Source organism: Astatotilapia calliptera, chromosome 13 (genome assembly GCF_900246225.1).
Source record: "Astatotilapia calliptera chromosome 13, fAstCal1.2, whole genome shotgun sequence".
Taxonomy (NCBI): domain Eukaryota; kingdom Metazoa; phylum Chordata; class Actinopteri; order Cichliformes; family Cichlidae; genus Astatotilapia; species Astatotilapia calliptera.
Window position 1 is genome coordinate 31,541,097 of NC_039314.1, and position 17,715 is coordinate 31,558,811.

General features: G+C 43.5%; 2 protein-coding genes across 7 annotated transcripts in view; one reads left to right on the forward strand and one right to left on the reverse strand.

Moving 5' to 3' along the window:
* gbf1 (golgi brefeldin A resistant guanine nucleotide exchange factor 1) overlaps positions 1-9,678 on the forward strand; it is an 82,486-nt gene extending 72,808 nt beyond the window's left edge. For 2 of the 4 annotated variants that reach the window (XM_026190775.1, XM_026190777.1), the window contains 10 exons: positions 37-194; positions 391-640; positions 1,416-1,636; positions 3,828-3,978; positions 4,824-4,954; positions 5,043-5,144; positions 6,146-6,259; positions 6,372-6,549; positions 6,633-6,815; positions 7,644-9,678. In XM_026190775.1, the coding sequence (XP_026046560.1) occupies positions 37-194; positions 391-640; positions 1,416-1,636; positions 3,828-3,978; positions 4,824-4,954; positions 5,043-5,144; positions 6,146-6,259; positions 6,372-6,549; positions 6,633-6,815; positions 7,644-7,897 (1,742 nt within the window). In that variant the 3' untranslated portion in view covers positions 7,898-9,678. The remainder of the gene's footprint in view (positions 1-36; positions 195-390; positions 641-1,415; positions 1,637-3,827; positions 3,979-4,823; positions 4,955-5,042; positions 5,145-6,145; positions 6,260-6,371; positions 6,550-6,632; positions 6,816-7,643) is intronic. The other 2 variants (XM_026190776.1, XM_026190778.1) reach the window with 1 other exon arrangement.
* A 5,821-nt stretch (positions 9,679-15,499) lies between these two features.
* macroh2a2 (macroH2A.2 histone) overlaps positions 15,500-17,715 on the reverse strand; it is a 10,246-nt gene continuing 8,030 nt past the window's right edge. For all 3 annotated transcript variants that reach the window (XM_026190394.1, XM_026190395.1, XM_026190396.1), the window contains exons 4-9: positions 17,499-17,696; positions 17,175-17,279; positions 16,988-17,087; positions 16,817-16,906; positions 16,451-16,625; positions 15,500-16,039 (exon numbers count right to left, since the gene is read on the reverse strand). In XM_026190394.1, coding sequence (XP_026046179.1) covers positions 15,874-16,039; positions 16,451-16,625; positions 16,817-16,906; positions 16,988-17,087; positions 17,175-17,279; positions 17,499-17,696 — 834 coding nt within the window. In that variant the 3' untranslated portion in view covers positions 15,500-15,873. The remainder of the gene's footprint in view (positions 16,040-16,450; positions 16,626-16,816; positions 16,907-16,987; positions 17,088-17,174; positions 17,280-17,498; positions 17,697-17,715) is intronic.

Below are 17,715 nucleotides of genomic sequence, written 5' to 3' on the forward strand. Positions count from 1 at the left end.
TTTACATGAACATGTCTTTGTTGGCATTTACTGCAGGTGCCCAGTCAGACAGTGAGCTGTCGTCTCATCATCCCAGTGAAGTGAGCTTAGACCGAGGCTACACATCGGACTCGGAGGTCTACACTGAGCACAGCAAGACCAGGATCCCACGCTCGGCCACTGATGTGGATGTAGCCAGCAGTGGATGGCTCGTGGTTAGCACATACACTCACACTCACACTCACACCTGCTTCATGAGTAACAGTATGTTGCATATGACACTGAAACTGTAACAGTATCATATATAAAGCCAAGGACATGTTTCTTTTCCTGATTTTATTTGAAAGCTTAATTTATGGAAAGAACATGGGATGCTTGTTTTATTTCAGATGTTTCTTTACCCCCACACAGGTTGGGAAAGATGACTTTGAGATAAGTAAGACCCCCACAGTCGGGTCAAAGGCTCAGCTGAATCACCCACTGGTCAACCAGTACAGTCTGACACTGGGTCAGGACCTTGGCCAGCACGACACAAAGTCTCTCATCAAGTGTGTGGAGACGCTTTCTTTCATCGTTCGAGACGCCGCCCACGTCACGCCTGACAACTTTGAGCTGTGTGTCAGAGCGATACGAGTGTTTGTGGAGGCCAGCCTCAATGGAGGTGAGACACTAACGTCTGGTTGGTTTTATCAGAAGAACTATTAAACTTTGTTCACTTAGTACTAAACACACTGAGTTAAATATAGCAGGTCAGTACTGAACACATCACCAGTTTATTTCTAAAGGTGTGACTGGCATGAAAGTCTCACCAGATGTTGATAACAACACATTCAGTCCACTCATGCAAACACATCAAACCACAGATGTCCATAAATGAAGTTATGATTTAATATTGGAACACGTTCATGAGTCCTCTTCACACGCTGAGGTTAATTATGGAGCTCCACAGGGTTCAGTGCTAGGACCAATTCTGTTTATATTATTCATTAGAAGGCATAGCATACATTTACACTGCTATGCAGATGACACGCAGATCTATGAAGCCAGATAATATATTCACATTCCAGTTTCTCTCCAGTGTCCGTGGGAAAGTACCAAGAAATGATGAATGAAACATCCGTGCCTCACATGTGGTCAAAAGCTTAGAGCTGTGGATTCAAGCAGCAGAAATGAGCTGGTTTTAATTAGTGGTTTCATGGATGATATAAAACGGTGTAATTACTGTGTACTTTCCATCGCCACTTACTGAGACGAGGAGGTAAACTGCACTGCATCCACACGGCCACATCTCCAGCACACCCAAGCAGCAGCATGCTGGATGTGCACCGAGCTGCGAGGGCTCTCTTTTAGCTGCTTGTGGCTTTAATTGGTCCCATTATTATAGCATGTTTTAAACCCTTTATAGATCGCCTCTCTGTTTCCTCATACTTGTCCAGGTTACCGCAACCACGACAAGAAGAAGAGCCACAAATATGACACCTCCAAGTCTCGGATGAGGAAGAAGGCAGGCGGCAGGGAGAAGGACAGCGGAGGCAGCGTGAGGCGAAGCAGCAGCAGGACCTTCAGCCAGCGCCCATCACGTTCCTACAGTGATGATGAGGAGGATGAGGGTGTCCCAGCCAGTTACCACACGGTGTCATTACAGGTTAGTCAGGACGTAAGTACAACAGCCCTCTTTACCCTTCCTTACCCTTCTAATGATGAGAACCCAGCTGTCCCAAAAGCATCTTGTTTTACCCACACATCTCTGATTCAGTTGAGCATTTTAATGCAGCACTGAGACTCCTCCCACTGACTGTAGTGTCAGCATGTTAGACGCCTGGTTTGGGTCACAGATGGAGTTTTATTCAATTCAATTCAATTTCTTTATTGTCCCACAAGGGCAAATTAGTTTAGCAGCAGGAGGATAAAAATAAACAGAACAATACTATAAAATAATAATAACAGTAATAATGATAGAAAGTTCAAGGACAATTATTTGCCATTAAGGAGACAAGACGCAGTAGGGATAAAAGAGACCTGGAGTCTTTTAGTCCTCCTCGGAGGTGCCCTAAAACGGCGGCCGGAAGGCAACAACTCAAACTCACTGTGAAGTGGGTGGTTCACACAATTAATAATAGAATGAGCCTTTCTAAGCACATTTCTATTGTAAATGGCCAAAAGTCCATCTTGCCAGCACCCTGAAATTTTGCTAGCAGTTTTTACCAGAAGTCCCAACCGATTCTTATTCTTCACCGTCAGGTTACCAAACCAGGCAGCGATACAAAAAGACATCACAGATTCGATAAAGCTTCTATAAAACAAGGACAACATCTCAGATGAGACATTAAAAGATCTCATTTTCCTTAAAAAGAACAGTCTTTGAACTTTTTTAGTAGTGGCATCAGCATGAGATTCAAAACACAGTTTATGGTCAAGTACCACACCTAGATATTTATAACTCTCAACGATCCCAATATCGGCAGTTTCAATGATAGTAGGTGATGAGCTATAAGAGGACTTCCTAAAATCAATAATCACGACTTTAGTTTTGGGTGCAGCTTATAATGTGTTGCATCAGGACTCTTACAGCTGTAAATCCACGTCAGCTGTAAATGTAGCATCACACTCTTCCTGACAGAGTCCCATTTGTTCTGTTTCTGATGTGGTGATGGGTCACAACACTGGGTTGAAGGATGTTACCTGTTTATGCTCATTGTTACTGTCAGTGTTCACCAGAGTTTCCAGCTAATTTCAAAGACCATTTCACTTGTGTTCTCGGCACAGTCACAGACTTATTGTAAGTGTAAGTAGGTGGAACATGCTGTGTTTAGAGTGTTTACACGTTAAACAGAGAGTTGAGAGCTGTTTCAGTGCCTGATCTCATCCTTCAGTGCAGATCAGAGCGGTGGAGCTTTTAAGTCAGCATGTTCAGAGTTGGATGGACGTTTGAACATTTTTGTGTTGTTGGTCTGGATTTAACATCCAATTAATGTATTACACACACACAGGAAGTAAACATTACAAACCAAAGTGTAGTTTGTGTCGTGGATGTAGATGTCAGTGCTTTGACCCGTCTCCGTCTTTTCTTCCTACACAAAACCATCTTCACTGCTTCCTGTACCTGCTACTATGGCTGTTAAACTAACATGGCTTAAAATTCTTCTCTTATTTTAAAGAGCCTTGTTTTGTACCCAGTGGGAGATTGTAACTACAATACTTACGTACAAATTTGAGTTTATTTTGTTTCATTCAAGTCGTTTCTTTGTATAATGACACTCCACCTCCTCTCGGACAAACATGGTGTTTTCCTTGATCACATTTACTGATGTCATTGCCAACTAATGACACATAAAGAGCAGCTTGTGAAGAACTTCGTAAATGTAACTTCATCTACGATGAAATTAGATGAAAGACAAACATTTAAACCACTTTGTTGTGTTCACCAGTAGTTTTGAAATATTTTCCTGTGAATTCCTGGAAAAAATAGTCAGCGTATTAGTTCATGATGAAATTAATTATTAGCTAAAGTTCTGTATAAACTGGTTTATTGACCAAATAAACTATTAACAAGAAGAGTAATGCTTTTATATTAAAGCATAAATATGAATAATCTCCCTATTATTCACTGTGGAATTGCAGGACTTCATAATATAATGTCTGTATAACATATAGCATAGTCTCTTGTTATGTGATTGATCAAACTGTTTACTGTCACAGACACCATTACTGCATCCTTGCTGCTAGTAGAAACTGAGTAAACATCTAAATAGTCTGTACATGGTTTTATTCGTCAAGTTTGAACTGCAGACATAAAGCTGGACATCTCCTTATTATTAATGCTGGTTTTTGTGTGTGGGGGGGTGCAGCTCTTAGATCTGATGCACACCTTGCACACCCGGGCTGCCAGCATCTACAACTCCTGGGCAGAGGAGCAGTGCCATCTGGAGGCCTCCAGCAGGAAGATTGAGGCTGATTCTCAGACTTTGTGGACCAGCTGCTGGTGCCCCCTGCTGCAAGGTAGGAAACTATTCTGTGCTCTCTGACTGTCGTGCACACATTCACAGTGTGTGTGTAAATATGGCTTGTAGTAAAAAGCCTGGTTGGAGCTGAAAATTAGAGGTTTCCAAAGTCTTCTTGGCAGTTAAATTAACAAAGGGATTTTGGTAATAAAGATCAGCATTTAGGAAATTCAGAAGTCTTATTTAACGTTTTAAAAATTAGAAATTTATCAATTGCACAAAATGTCTTAACTCAAAACTTGAAAATGTATTTATTTAAATGTGTCTTGTGAAGAATTGTGAGCAGACTTTGTTTTCCCTCATGGAAAACTAGTCCCTGTTCAGATACTCAGGGAATTCTTAGCAGGATCACTGACGTGCTCCATCCTGGAGCTGAGATAGTCCTCGATAATCTGGTTTGACTTCAGCTGAAGCTCAGTCTCATAGGTTGGTGGTGGATATTCCTGAATCTTGATCTTAGGTGTTGTGTTGTGTATACTACAACATGTCTGAAGTACTTGGTGTATTTTTTGTCATAGAATAAACTTTTTTTTGTTTCTGTTCTTAATGTAGACCAAATGCACAGTCTTGTATATTGTCTTACAACATGTCTTTTTACAAGAATTTGAATTTCTGGTAGATCTGTGTTGTTATAAAGGATCTCAGACCACGCTTGCTCTTTCAGTGTATGTGTGTTACTGTTTCTAGTACAAGGTTGAGAAGTCTTTTTCTTTTTTAGGTGCCATTTTCTTTTTTCCACACTTTTAGTTTTCTCTCAGATGTCAGTTCTGCTTCAGCTCTGTAATGCAGTTTATGTTCATATCAGTGTCTTCGTCACAGCTCCACTCAATGTCACTCCCACAGGGATTGCTTGGTTGTGCTGTGATGCCAGGCGACCGGTTCGCATGCAGGCCCTCACCTACCTCCAGAGGGCACTGCTTGTTCATGATCTGCAGACACTTGATGCAATTGAATGGGAGTCCTGTTTCAACAAGGTAAATGCTGAATGTCTGCGTTATTTCAGGACTGTGAAGACACCTTTGTTCACTCGTTTTTCATTCGTGTTTCTTTGTTGGCTGTCAGGTGCTTTTCCCCCTGCTGACTAAGCTGCTTGACAACATTAGCCCAGCAGATGTTGGTGGTATGGAGGAGACCAGAATGAGAGCCTGCACGCTGTTGTCAAAGGTTGAAAGCATCACATATTGCACTGCACACAACCACAGTTACACAAGTTAAACTAACATTCCAACCTGCGTCAGATCTATGTCGTAACTGGAACCCCATTTTAACCCTATGCTGACGTGAACCTGAGAAATATTAACTACATGTCGGGTAAACTACATGCATACCACAACAATTTGAATGGCATGGAAGGTTGCAGTGTGATACATTTTAGGTGATACATTTCCTGCAGAAGTTTAAATCAAGCTTAATATTGTTTAAGTTCCCACCAAAACAGCCCTGACCTAGATATATATGACAGAGATGGATATAGTGCCTAGAATGTTTCCTGTGGTATCTGGCACTGAAACATAAGCAATTGATCAGTCGAGTTCTGTGGGCATGCAGGGCACACGGGGCATGCAGGGCAGAGGGGACATGCAGGGCAGAGGGGACATGCAGGGCAGAGGGGACATGCAGGGCACATGCAGGGCAGAGGGCACATGCAGGGCACATGCAGGGCAGAGGGCACATGCAGGGCACATGCAGGGCACATGCAGGGCACATGCAGGGCACATGCAGGGCATGAGGGTACATGCAGGCCACATGCAGGGCATGAGGGGACATGCAGGGCACACGGCACATGCAGGGCACATGCAGGGCACATGCAGGGCACATGCAGGGCACACAGGACATGCAGGGCACACATGACATGCAGGGCAGCTCCCCTGATTTGGCCTGTTCTTGTGAAGATACAGTTCACATAAACACTGCCTGTAGCAGTTTCCAGGTGGTGCCACGTGTCAAAGTTAAGGCTCACCACATGGGTTGCTCAGAAGAACATTTCATTCCAACAAGATCCTGAATTGTATTCCCTTCACCTGTCAGTGCCTTTAATGTTGTGGCTAATCAATGTTAATAAAAGTCGCTCTGTCATTGGTTCATTTTGTCTACATCTCTTTGCCGTAGTTTGAGTTTAGGTGGTCAAACAGAACATTTTCTTCTGACGTGTGATTGTCTTCTAGGTTTTCCTACAGCACCTCTCTCCTCTGCTGTCCCTGCCTACCTTTGCTGCCCTCTGGCTCACCATTTTGGACTTCATGGATAAGTACATGCATGCTGGATCAAGTGACTTGTTGGTAAGGAGAATATAATTCTTATGTCCACATTACCAAAATACCATGGTAGTTATGACTGTCACTATGAGAGAAAGGTGTGTGTAGACTGTGTTGCCTGTGTGTGTTCGTGTAGTTGGAAGCCATCCCTGAGTCTTTGAAGAACATGCTGCTGGTTATGGACACAGCAGGCATCTTCCACAGTGCTGACTCTAGGACAGGATACTCTGACCTGTGGGAAATAACTTGGGAAAGAATTGTCTGTTTCCTGCCTTTATTGAGGGAGGAGCTCTTCAAACAGACTATCATACCAGGTGTGACACACTGACATGACAACCTGTAAATTTGAGCTTGTACCGTCACCAGTTTTACCCCGTTGTATCATCTTTCATTTTAGATGCAGTACCCAATCCTCAAGCAGAGTCTGTGCAGCTGACAACCCCAGCAGGCCGGCCCCCATCGCCTCAGGTGTCTCCACCTCCCATGCAAACACCCGCCCAAGCCCCAGTAAACTCTACAGTGGCTCAAAGCTCCAGCAGGCCGGCCTCACCACTGGAGCCTCCACCAGCCAGTGCCAACGGTAAATGTCTGAAACTTTCCTCTATTATAGCACAGTATGATCTCCGTCAGGGTACAAATACATGTAGGATATTCATTTGTTTTAACGGCAGATGGATAAAATGGCAAAACTTTTAAATGGTCTAAATGACCGTCTGTGTGTAAGTTGAAACCTGATGTTAGAAAACCCAGGGGGCCGAATGGCTCAGCCACTGTTCAGCTGAGGTCATGGTCATGAGTGGCCTACCACTAACTGTGGAATATTTAGCAGTGAGGAAACTACTGGATGGCTGGACTCGTTGCACGAATAGCATCCTATCACCCATTCTTACACACATGGTTGTAAAAGCAGTCTGGATGGAAACAACGTGGCATGTTACACACCGTCAGTGTTAATAGTAGTGTGTGAAACCTGAGGGGAATCCTTGCTGCTTCTGCAGGTGGGTAATTAGCAGCCAGGTGCTGGTAATTAGTTGCACTTTGATTAACTGACCATCTCGTATCCAAGTAGTCAGAAATGTTGCAGTCTGCAGGTCTGCAGTATTCATGCTTGTGGTAACCCAATGCCAAGTATATATGAGTCTTAAAGAAGTAGTTGTTACGGCCCATCACAGATTCATGGGCCATATTAAGTCATTTCCATCAGAAACATTCAGGACTGTTGTCAGTTTTTGTAGCTGTGGATCAGCACATTCATCCCGAGGTCAGAGCATGCATGCTCAAAAGACTGCAAGGAAAACAGCAAACTGCTCCAAGTGAGACTGTGTAGGCCTCATGTTCAGGCATATCACACTGATAACTGATGTAGAGCAGAGACTGAATCACTGTGTTCTCTCGTTTCGTGTTCCAGGATCAGGCCGATCATCTCCGGCCCCCCCCTTGATTCCTCCCATGCCAGTGCCATTAACAACCTCTCCTGTCCAGGGTCCTTCACCTTTAGGCCAGTCCCCCCTCATTCTGCAGCCCCTTGCTTCTCCTCTGCAGGTGGGAGTCCCACCCATGTCCCTGCCAATCATTCTTAATCCCGCCCTCATAGAGGCCACATCCCCTGTACCACTGCTTCCTGCTCCCAGATCGACAACTCCTTCCGACGAGGTCCAGTAAAGTCCAGCTGCCCCCCAGCCATGCTGTTCTCTCCTTAACAACTGGAAGAGCTGCAGCTTAAGATGGGACATGGAGTAGTACCGCATTTAAAGGAGAAATCCTCCAGAATGGAAACCTGGTGACACCGATAAAAACTCAGCACTGATGTTATTGTAGGAAAAACCCAACAGGTTAAGGTTGGTTTAGGAGCCACGCGCAGTCTTTGAGAGGTTAGTGCGACCCACTGAGAGCAATTTACTGATTCCACAATTTTCAGCAGTGTTCACCGTGCATATATTTTAAGTCAGGCAGTAATTTTAAACCCACAGATCGAACTTATCCCCATTGATTTATATTTGTGTTTTTTACTGTTGTAAGTCTGTAAACGGATGAACAACACAGCGTGTTAGTTGTTCTCTTTGAACTCGGTGGGTGATGGGTTCAGAAAGCTGACTTTGATTACTATTTATTGTTTTTAAAATAAATAGTACAGATGTGTTAAGGACTGTTTCTAAGAGGTTTGTAGTGCCAATGATGATCGTCTGCTTGAGTCGTGATGCACACAGTGGCTGTCCAGGGGTCAGACTGTGCCTCACTGCTTTGTTTTAACAGTTTTTACATAAGAATGGAGCCGTACAGACAAAAACACACTGCACATCCTGTATATTTGACACACACACTGCTTATTCAGTGCCAGACTGTGTCGTTTGGCTCTGGATATCAGCAAACAGAGCTCCGTCTTGTAAATAGCTTCTGAGTGAAGTGTTTTCATTGCCCCACCTCATCGTCAGGATTAGCTTCATGTTGGGAGTGATGAAAACATTTCATCTAGACTGAGCACTGTTGTGTTTTTACATCAGAAACACCTGCAGGAGTCCTCTCTTCGCCCCAGGCTGAACTCATAGCTTTGCTCATATATGTCTATGCTTCACAACAACCTAAAGATAAGAAGGACAGTGAGTTGTGAGGATTGTATGATCTGCATGTTTTAAGATTCCCAGAGCCTTGGCTACAGTCTGATGTTGCAGAAGGCATGACAACATCAGCATGTGTAAAATGGCCAAGTTCGATTCATCGTTTTGCCCCAAGCTTGCATCTCATAACCTTCAACAAGCAGCAAATGGAGGCGTAAACATTCCACTGTCAGTCTGTAGTGAGCACGCTCTGCACAGGAACTGCTCTGGTACAGGAGCTCGCCACGCCGTCACGTCACCTTCTCCTGACTTGCATCTTTGATTTGACAGACTCGTACGAAACATCTGAAGTTTGCAGCATCGTGCCAGAGAGGAATCACACATGTAGACCGGTGGTTTTCTTGTTGTTCTCCTTTATTTATCCAGGTAAAAGGCTCACTGAGATTACAGTCTCTTTTCCAGAGAGAGGTTGCCAACAGAAGTTAAAACATTTCCACAACACGTCCTCAGTTTGAGTCAGCTGCTCCTCTTTGCTTCCATACATGTGCTGGCTCATTGGTTAAATGACCATCTGATGTCAAATTGACTGGAAACCATTCACAGCAGTCCTGGGCTTCTCTCACGGATGTTTTGTGTTATTTATTGAAAGTGGACTGAGCTGCTGCAGCACGATGGCATAGATGCAGTGTATGTGTGTCAGTCAGGTAACACTACGGCCTTATAGAGCCACCAACATGTAAGCTGAGTGTTTATTTGTTGGATGGCATCGTAGATTTATCAGAAGCTGATTGTGACTTGAACAGGAAATTCCGTGAATATAATGTCTAATGTATATAAATGAAAGGTAATGTACTTTTTACTATGTAATAAATATGTTGTAAGAAAGTGCTCCTCCTGGTGTCTGCTTATGTTTTAATTCTGAAAGAACACGGAAAAATACTCTTAATGAAGGGATTAAGCAAAAGCAACAACACATTCGATATCACTACATCGATCACTACTGCCGTCTTCTTCTGTTTGTCTGCCACCACTATGTCCGGTTGGTTAGCCACCACCATTTTGTCCGTCTGTATCTGGAAGTCCCACAGGATCTTAGCTCGGTCATTCTCCACCACCCTTGGGGGCATCTCCCAGTTTGACCTCAGGACTTCCAGGTTATACTCGGCACAGATGTTCCTGTACACTATGCCGGTCACTTGGTTATGGCGTTCCATGTATGCCCTGCTTTCTAGCATCTTGCACCCTGCTGTTATGTGCTGGATTGCCTCAGGGGCATCTTTACACAGCCTGCACCTGGGGACTTACCTTGTGTGGTGTGTCTCACATTTTTGATATGTTGCAATACAACTGGGATAACTAACATATAACATTATTGTGTGTGTAGTAGGGCTGCCACAAACGATTACTTTGATAGTCGACTAGTCACCGATTATTTTTGCAATTAGTCGACTAATCAGATCATCATCCATTGGACATAAAACTACAGCTTATTGCACCAGCAGCATCTGCTCTCATATAACTATCATTAGCTTACAGCTTTAAGTGTTTAAGGTGCTAACTAAAAATAAAGACGAGATGATAGTTTATTAAGTTTTAATGAAATTTTCAGATTGTTTCGGTGAAGTTTAATAAACTCCTTGCTATCTAAAATATAACAGGACACCGGAGTAAATTCTGGAGCATCTCACACTTCTGATAATCAGCTGTCTGCTTGACGTTTATTCAGCTGTGTAAAAACTATAACTTTAATCTCAGCCAAACCGATTTACTCAGGAACAAATAAAACACTGAAAAAAGCCAAACAATAACATTTTAAGTTATCTAAGTGACTCATATATCATGTTTAACCTGAGTAGTGAAAGACGGCGGTGTGTTTGAAAACGATTTGCTGGGAGTCCGGTGTTCTCACGGCTCTAGTTAGCCTAGCCCCCGGCTAGCTATCGAGCTAGTGGGTAACAGACGTCTCCGAAAACGTCGGAGCGCTTTTGAAAATATGTGGTGTCCTGATAAACTGAGCAGATATTTGAGGTTTACACAGCTACATTCTCGCCTGAAAATATGTTAAACGTTTATTTTGTGACCCAAAAAGAATAATAAGAGTAACATTAAAACTAACTAGCTGCCGCCATTGTTGGAAACTGAGCTGGGCGCTATGAATTCTGGGGCTGCGTCTCAATTCAGGGTCTGCATGCTTGAAGTACGTGCACTGTCACTACCCGATCCGTACCGGAAACCCGATCGGTACCCCGCATGCGCAAATCTTACGTCACTTCCTCTCTTTGCCAACTTTGCGACATTCAATATATTTGAATGATACCGTTAGCGCCCAGTTAGCTCCTAGCATTTCTCAACAGCTCTGACTCATTTTCGACTGCCCGGGACATTTAAACAATGGATAATCCGTATACAAAGAAATTCATGCTTTTCTCCTCAACAGAGAGCGTCCCCCGATTGAGCAACAGCGCCGTAAAATAAGAAGAATGGCGCCTAATTACAGAGTTAATAATGCAGACTTTGTAATATCTCACGTGTAGATTCATCAGACAGATGAAGTGTTTACTGACAATTGACAGTGATAGCGCACATCATCATCACTATTCCAGCAATCCTCTCTTCACAGACAAGCATAAACACACTCGACTATCGCTAAATCAAATTTAACACACGTTTGTAATGACGCTAATTCAGTGTATAATAGGGTTCATTCGCTCGGTCAGCAGGTGGCGGTATCCTCGTACACTGGGGAGTAAACTGCCATTAAACGAACAGAAGAAGAAGAAAACCCCTGCACATGCGCGGTACGGATCGGGTAGACCCGATTTGTACGGTCAGACTTTACACATGCGCAGTAAGGATCGGAGAGTCCTGATCCGTAACTAGGGTTGCCAACTGTCCCTTAAAATACGGAATCGTCCCGTATTTCGAAACAAAAGTACACGTCCCATATTGAGCTAATAAGGGACGCACTTTGTCCCGTAATACAGTGAGAATCAAAAGTAGTCTATAACGTTTAATGGAATTAACGCTTTGTTTGAAAACATAATTCCCAGCCCCTCTCCTGCTTTGTGACCAATGAGCTGACAGCACACTTATGACAATTCGAGTATGACAATTCAGATTACCGCTCATCTCATTGGTCGAGGAAAGGTCGCTTGCGGAGAAAATACCGGAAGACAACAGATGACCACAACAAGAAGCATGGCCGACAGGGAAACAAACGCCGACACTGCGGTGCAAGTCTCGGACGACAGTACACCTAAAGCTGGGCAAACACTGTGCGATTTTTTTCAGTCACGTTATTCAGCTCCTGCTCAAACTGCACGATTGACTCGCAGGGGTTAGAAGTTGGTAGGTCACGATGCAGGTCTCACACTATACGCCCGATGCTCTGATGCGACCTGAGTGCTCACACTGTGCCTCCATAACATGAAGGTTATAACAGATAATCTGTCGCTCGCTCTCTCTGTCTGTCTTACACTCACACAGACACACCACCACCATCAACTTTGCTAAATTGCTAATGAAAAACATTGATCAGGCAGCTGTGATTGAGCAGCAGTGTAAATCCAACTATTTTCACGGTTGTTGTGGTCGTGATAATTTTGTTAGGCCACATCGAAAAGGCTCGGATGAGCTTTCCAAAGTTCTACAAGTTGTGCCTCCATCGCTTGTGTCCAGATCACACGCTGCACAGCTGTGCTGCTCCGTCTTTTTCACCGACGTTTACGTGTTTGCGCGTGAGCAGTGTGAGCGGCTGTGGTGACACCCTCATAGATGAATAATGATGATGAGTTAAGATGCGTAATCATGGGAACAAGCGGGTTTACAAACAGGAGCAGCTGATTAGCATTAGAAAAGCTGAAATAATACCTCAACTGAACTCAATTGTACTAAATGTGCACTGTTACAAGAATGTTTTTCTTTCTATTGTTTTCTATTATTTTAAGTTAAGCAGGACAGAGTTCTTTTAAAGAAAGATTTACTTATATTCTCAAAAGTTAAGCATGACAGGCTTCTGTTTAAGAAGGAGACCTGTTTTACTGTGTTAATGTTGTCATTTTGAGCTAAAAATAAATGGCTAAATGATCATTTGTTTCACATGTGTTCATATCACAAAGAATAGAATACACATCTACTTAAATCAACTTCAAGTCAAATGGTTAAAAAAATAATTTCACACACAAAAAAAGAGCTAGAAAATTCACCACACTGGGAAGGGTGAAGACAACTGGGTCGCCCGGCCCTGGCCACGAGGTGTCCCTTATTTATTTTCCAGGGAGTTGGCAACCCTATCCGTAACTTTCTTTTTATTTTTCGTTTTTGTCTACATTGTACTGAAATGCTTCATTATTGCAAACATTTTAAGATATACTTGTTATTCTTAACATCTTAACAGATACTCTGACCCATAACTATCGTAAAACGCTACGACCGGAAGTAGAAACCTTTCGCGCATGCGGGGTACCGATCGGGTTTCCGGTACGGATCGGGTAGTGACACGCACTACGCGTACTACGTACGGTGCGTAGGGTTAGGGTTAGTTCGCGAAGTACGAGAAGTGCGGAAGTGAGAGGCTTGTGAAATGGGACGGTATACGCTTCGTCGCGCTGTTCAGGTTGCCTAGCAACCATGATACTAACCGCGATACACGTTACATACAGCTTTGTTTGACAGAAATGAAGCATTTTTGTTCATTCATTTTTGTCATGACATCACTTTGATTAGTTGAGTATCTGAGGCTGAGACCACAGGACTGTAAAACATGATTGTTGGGCTTCATTTCTGTGCTGAACAGTCATTTAAGATTAGTTAGTAAATAACAATTAGTTAATGTTGTTCATGAGACTAAAGTCATCTCACTGTGGTAATGTAAATATAATATGGCCAATATTATAGTATTGTCAGATTATGATCTATATCTATAGATCTATCTATAAAATCACTGACTTTCAGCTTGTTGTGTTTGTGGATATATGACTGACTGTAATTATTAAACATTCGCACATAAATAAGTGACGTCATATTCAGTACTTTTGACAGTTCACTCTTCGGCCGCTCCCTTCTGCCGTAATTTGCATCAAAATTATCCACACCCACCGCCGCGCTATGAATTATGGGATCTATGGGATCTATGGGACCACGAAGCGTGCACCGGACCACGCTTGATATTTGGGGAAATCAACGGCGCATTTGGAGTACACTTCGAATTGGGACAGCCGTCGTCGCGTGGCGGTGACGTAACCGCACTTAAAATGCGTACTTCAAGCGTGCAGACCCTCAATAAATGTAAAGTGTGTACCTTCTGTCAAGAGCAACCTGAAACAGTTTCTCATCTGCTTTGGTCATGTAAATTTACGTGTAAATTCTGGAAGGATTTCCACAAGTTTATTACTGACTTTGTTCTCCCTAATCTTCAACTATACTATAAGGATGTTATCTTTGGCTATTATAATTTTAAAGACAAGGACAATGATGCTTTCTTCTTTATAAATTTGGTTTTATTTTTGGCAAAATTTCATATACACAAAAGCAAAGTCCTCGGCAGAAAGCCTGAACTTCTTGTATTAAAAATGGAACTTGCACAATATATAAGGACAATCTCATCAAAAAACTCTAAGGCTCTCAAGACTGTTAACATCTGTAACTGATTGAAACTGCTAACTTGATTTTGGCTCTTGCAAACTTTTGTTTATTTATGTTCCCCTTAATTTATTTTATTTTTTGTACTCACTTTTGTCTCACTGTCCTTGTCACTCTTTCTGTTCTTCATTGTACTACCACAATGTCACCTTTTATGTGATCCCTGTTTTACTTGACTGTATGTCTAAAATGTGATAAAAAAAAATTAAAAAAAAGAAGCGTGCAGACCCTGAATTGGGACACAGCCCCTGACATAGCTTCTTCTTCTTCTTCTTCGGGGTTTAACGGCAGCTGGCATCCTTGTACATGCAGTGCTGCCATCTTCTGTTTCAGTCCGTTATTACACTCTTAAATCCTGCTACTTATTCCTGCGTCTTTCAGGATCTTACAAAGCTTCAAACGACGCATCGACTATTAAATCAGTCGTCGATGATTTTGATAGTCGACGTAATCGTGATTAGTCGACCAATCGTGGCAGCCCTAGTGTGTATATACACGTATATGTATGTGCAAAATAACTTTTTTGTCCCTTTTATCTTCATCCCTGATCGATCGCTGTGGCACCACAACATGTTTCATCTTAGCAGCTTCTCACAGTTGTCATTTGCGCTGAGCCCTGTACATTTTCCAGTATTCGTACTGGTGGTTACACCTGTGACCACAGCAGGTTTGACAGTTGGATGGACTACTCTGCACAACAAAATGAAATGATGCTAATTTATTTTTGAGTCAAACTGTTCAACTGAGGAAAAAAATACTACAGAGACAAAGACATATACAACCAATATTTGTTGTAACTGTAACAAACACAGAGTCTTTGCAGTGTGCACTAGTAACAAAATTTAAAGGTCATTCAAGAATGAAGCCAAAGCAACCCAGATCAGTTAGAAACAGAATTTCGGTAGAATCACAGATGAAGTTTTCTATCAAATGGCATTTCTAAAATCCAAAAAAGCCTCTTATATACACAGGGTGTACCGTGCCTCCAGCTGTGCTTTGTTCTACTTTAAAACAATATTGTGAAAAAGGAGAGGAGATGGTAAGAAGAGGTGCTGACACTGAGCAGACCTCTGGTGTAAAACGGTTTTATTTCATAGCAGAATGCCAACCACAGGTTTGAATTAGTAAACTAAATATATCAGAAAATACCGATGCTGCGAAAGAACTGTTACATTTGTACATGGATATAAAAACAGTGAAATGAGGAGCCAAGAGAGCAAACTCTACCCACTTAAATTATCTACTCTAGAAAGAATACGATCTTTGAAGGAACAGTGGAACAGAAATGTGAACAGCACTCCACACACAGATAGATTTCTTCTTTAACACATTCCACATGGAAAACCCTACTGTGGGACCACCTACCTATACCAACAGTGACAAACAACAGTTAAAAAATAGCCCCCAAACACACGCACACACACACGCACAAACCGGCAATCTTCATTTGGCCTCCAGCTTGGCCATTTCCTGAAGGTATATTCCGATGCTCTCGCTGTCAAACAGCACAAAGTAAATGTTTTTCAGAGAGGAGCTGGTGCAGGACACAAAGTGGTTGGAGATGGCCTTGAGGATGAGCTGAGCGGCTGTTTGCTTTGGGAATCCGTTCCTGTGGGAAACGGTTGGACAAATGAGACTGAGGAAGACAAACGACAAAGCTGTTTGTGATGAAGAGTAGCTGAACAAATGGCAGAGCTACGGCTAAAAATCTGTCTGCAAACGTGTTCGGTCTGCAGGCTGACGGTCACTTTGCTACACAGATCAGTGGAGCTGGACGTACACTGGACCAGGTGCAGATCCACACTGTTAGCTGAGGCCCTGGGTGAGTGTGTCCTCCCATTTATACACACAGAATACAAGCTGAGATCAGCAGATCTGCACTCAATCTTACTGTAACGGTCACGGCGAGGTCGACAGCTACATGCTCATTTACACTCATGTCTAACGCACAAAAGGCGTCGCGGTCGGGGACCAAAGAGACGCGTCTATGAGGCGACACACTGTGTGTGATGGAGCTCACCGTCCAGCAGGCAGCGAGGGGAAAGCCACAGACTTGAGCTTCTTCTCCTCTGCTGCTGAGAGGCAGTTCTTCACAGTCTTCTCGAGCTGGTCCTCACACTTCTCCGAGCCCCACTGTGGGATGTTACAGTGGATGATGAAGCGGGCTGCCATGCCACTGGCCTGGCTCACTGCCACTGCAGGATGAAAGCATGTTAGGGTGACCACCGTCGCCTCAGACAAAAACGTGTCTGCGCCCAGTCTAACAGCTGATCTCTGTGCACTCTATTTACTAGGCCCGGATTTGCATGTATCACGCTGTCTCATCAGCTACATCCTACTGTGGACATGGATGTGATTCAGTGGCTGTGACGACGCAGCTGCGTACCTGATGCTACCTCCAAAGGCCCTTGTGCTTTCCTCAGCTCCTTAACTCCTTCCAGGAACTCTCGACCTCCAGCTTTTTCCAGGGCGTTGCCTGGAAGACCAGCACAGCAGCCGCTCAGCATGAGGACGCATGAAAGAAACCAGACACGTTACATGAACCGGTGCTGCTTACCCACTCCATCTTTGAGGTCCAGCTCTGCATTGGTTGGGTTAATTATTCCCTCCACCTTGATTGTTCCAATTTTACTCATTTCACTTTCTGTTAATGAAAGCTGTGGATTCACAAAGACAGAGTGACAAACAGCTTTGAGCAGTAACACAACGCGGTGACTTTCAGCTGGGCTTTTAACGCGGCTTACTTTCTGTCCGAGAAAGAGACTCTTTGCTGACAGGATGGTGAATCCATCACCGGGACCGTCTTCCACTGTGGAGTTTGATACAGCCTCTTTGTCATTGTCTGTGCTCTTTGCCAGATGGAGAGAAAAACGTTCACTTCAATCAGCATTTAAGTTACCAAATGATAATGACTCTGGTTCTTTCTCGAGTGCATTAAACCAGCTCTGGTTTGTCTCTTCTCTGATTGAACAAATCAAACACAAATGTACAGAACACACGGCTGTTAACAGAAGAAGGGTTAGAGACTCATCGCCATCATCACAGATGGCTTTGCTGGGCACACTGACCTTTGGCTTGCGCCCTCGTTTGCCTTTAACCTTTTTGAAGGTTTTGGTGGGCTTCTTGCTCTTCAAGCGTTCCTCCTGCTTGTCCGTGACAGACGCCTGGCTGTCCACTTTCACTCGGCCTCCCCTCTTCTTGGAGAGCAGCTCTGGGTGGATACGAGGTAGAACCCCTCCGTTTGATATGGTCACTCCTCGCAGAAGCTGATGGAAGAAGCATTTT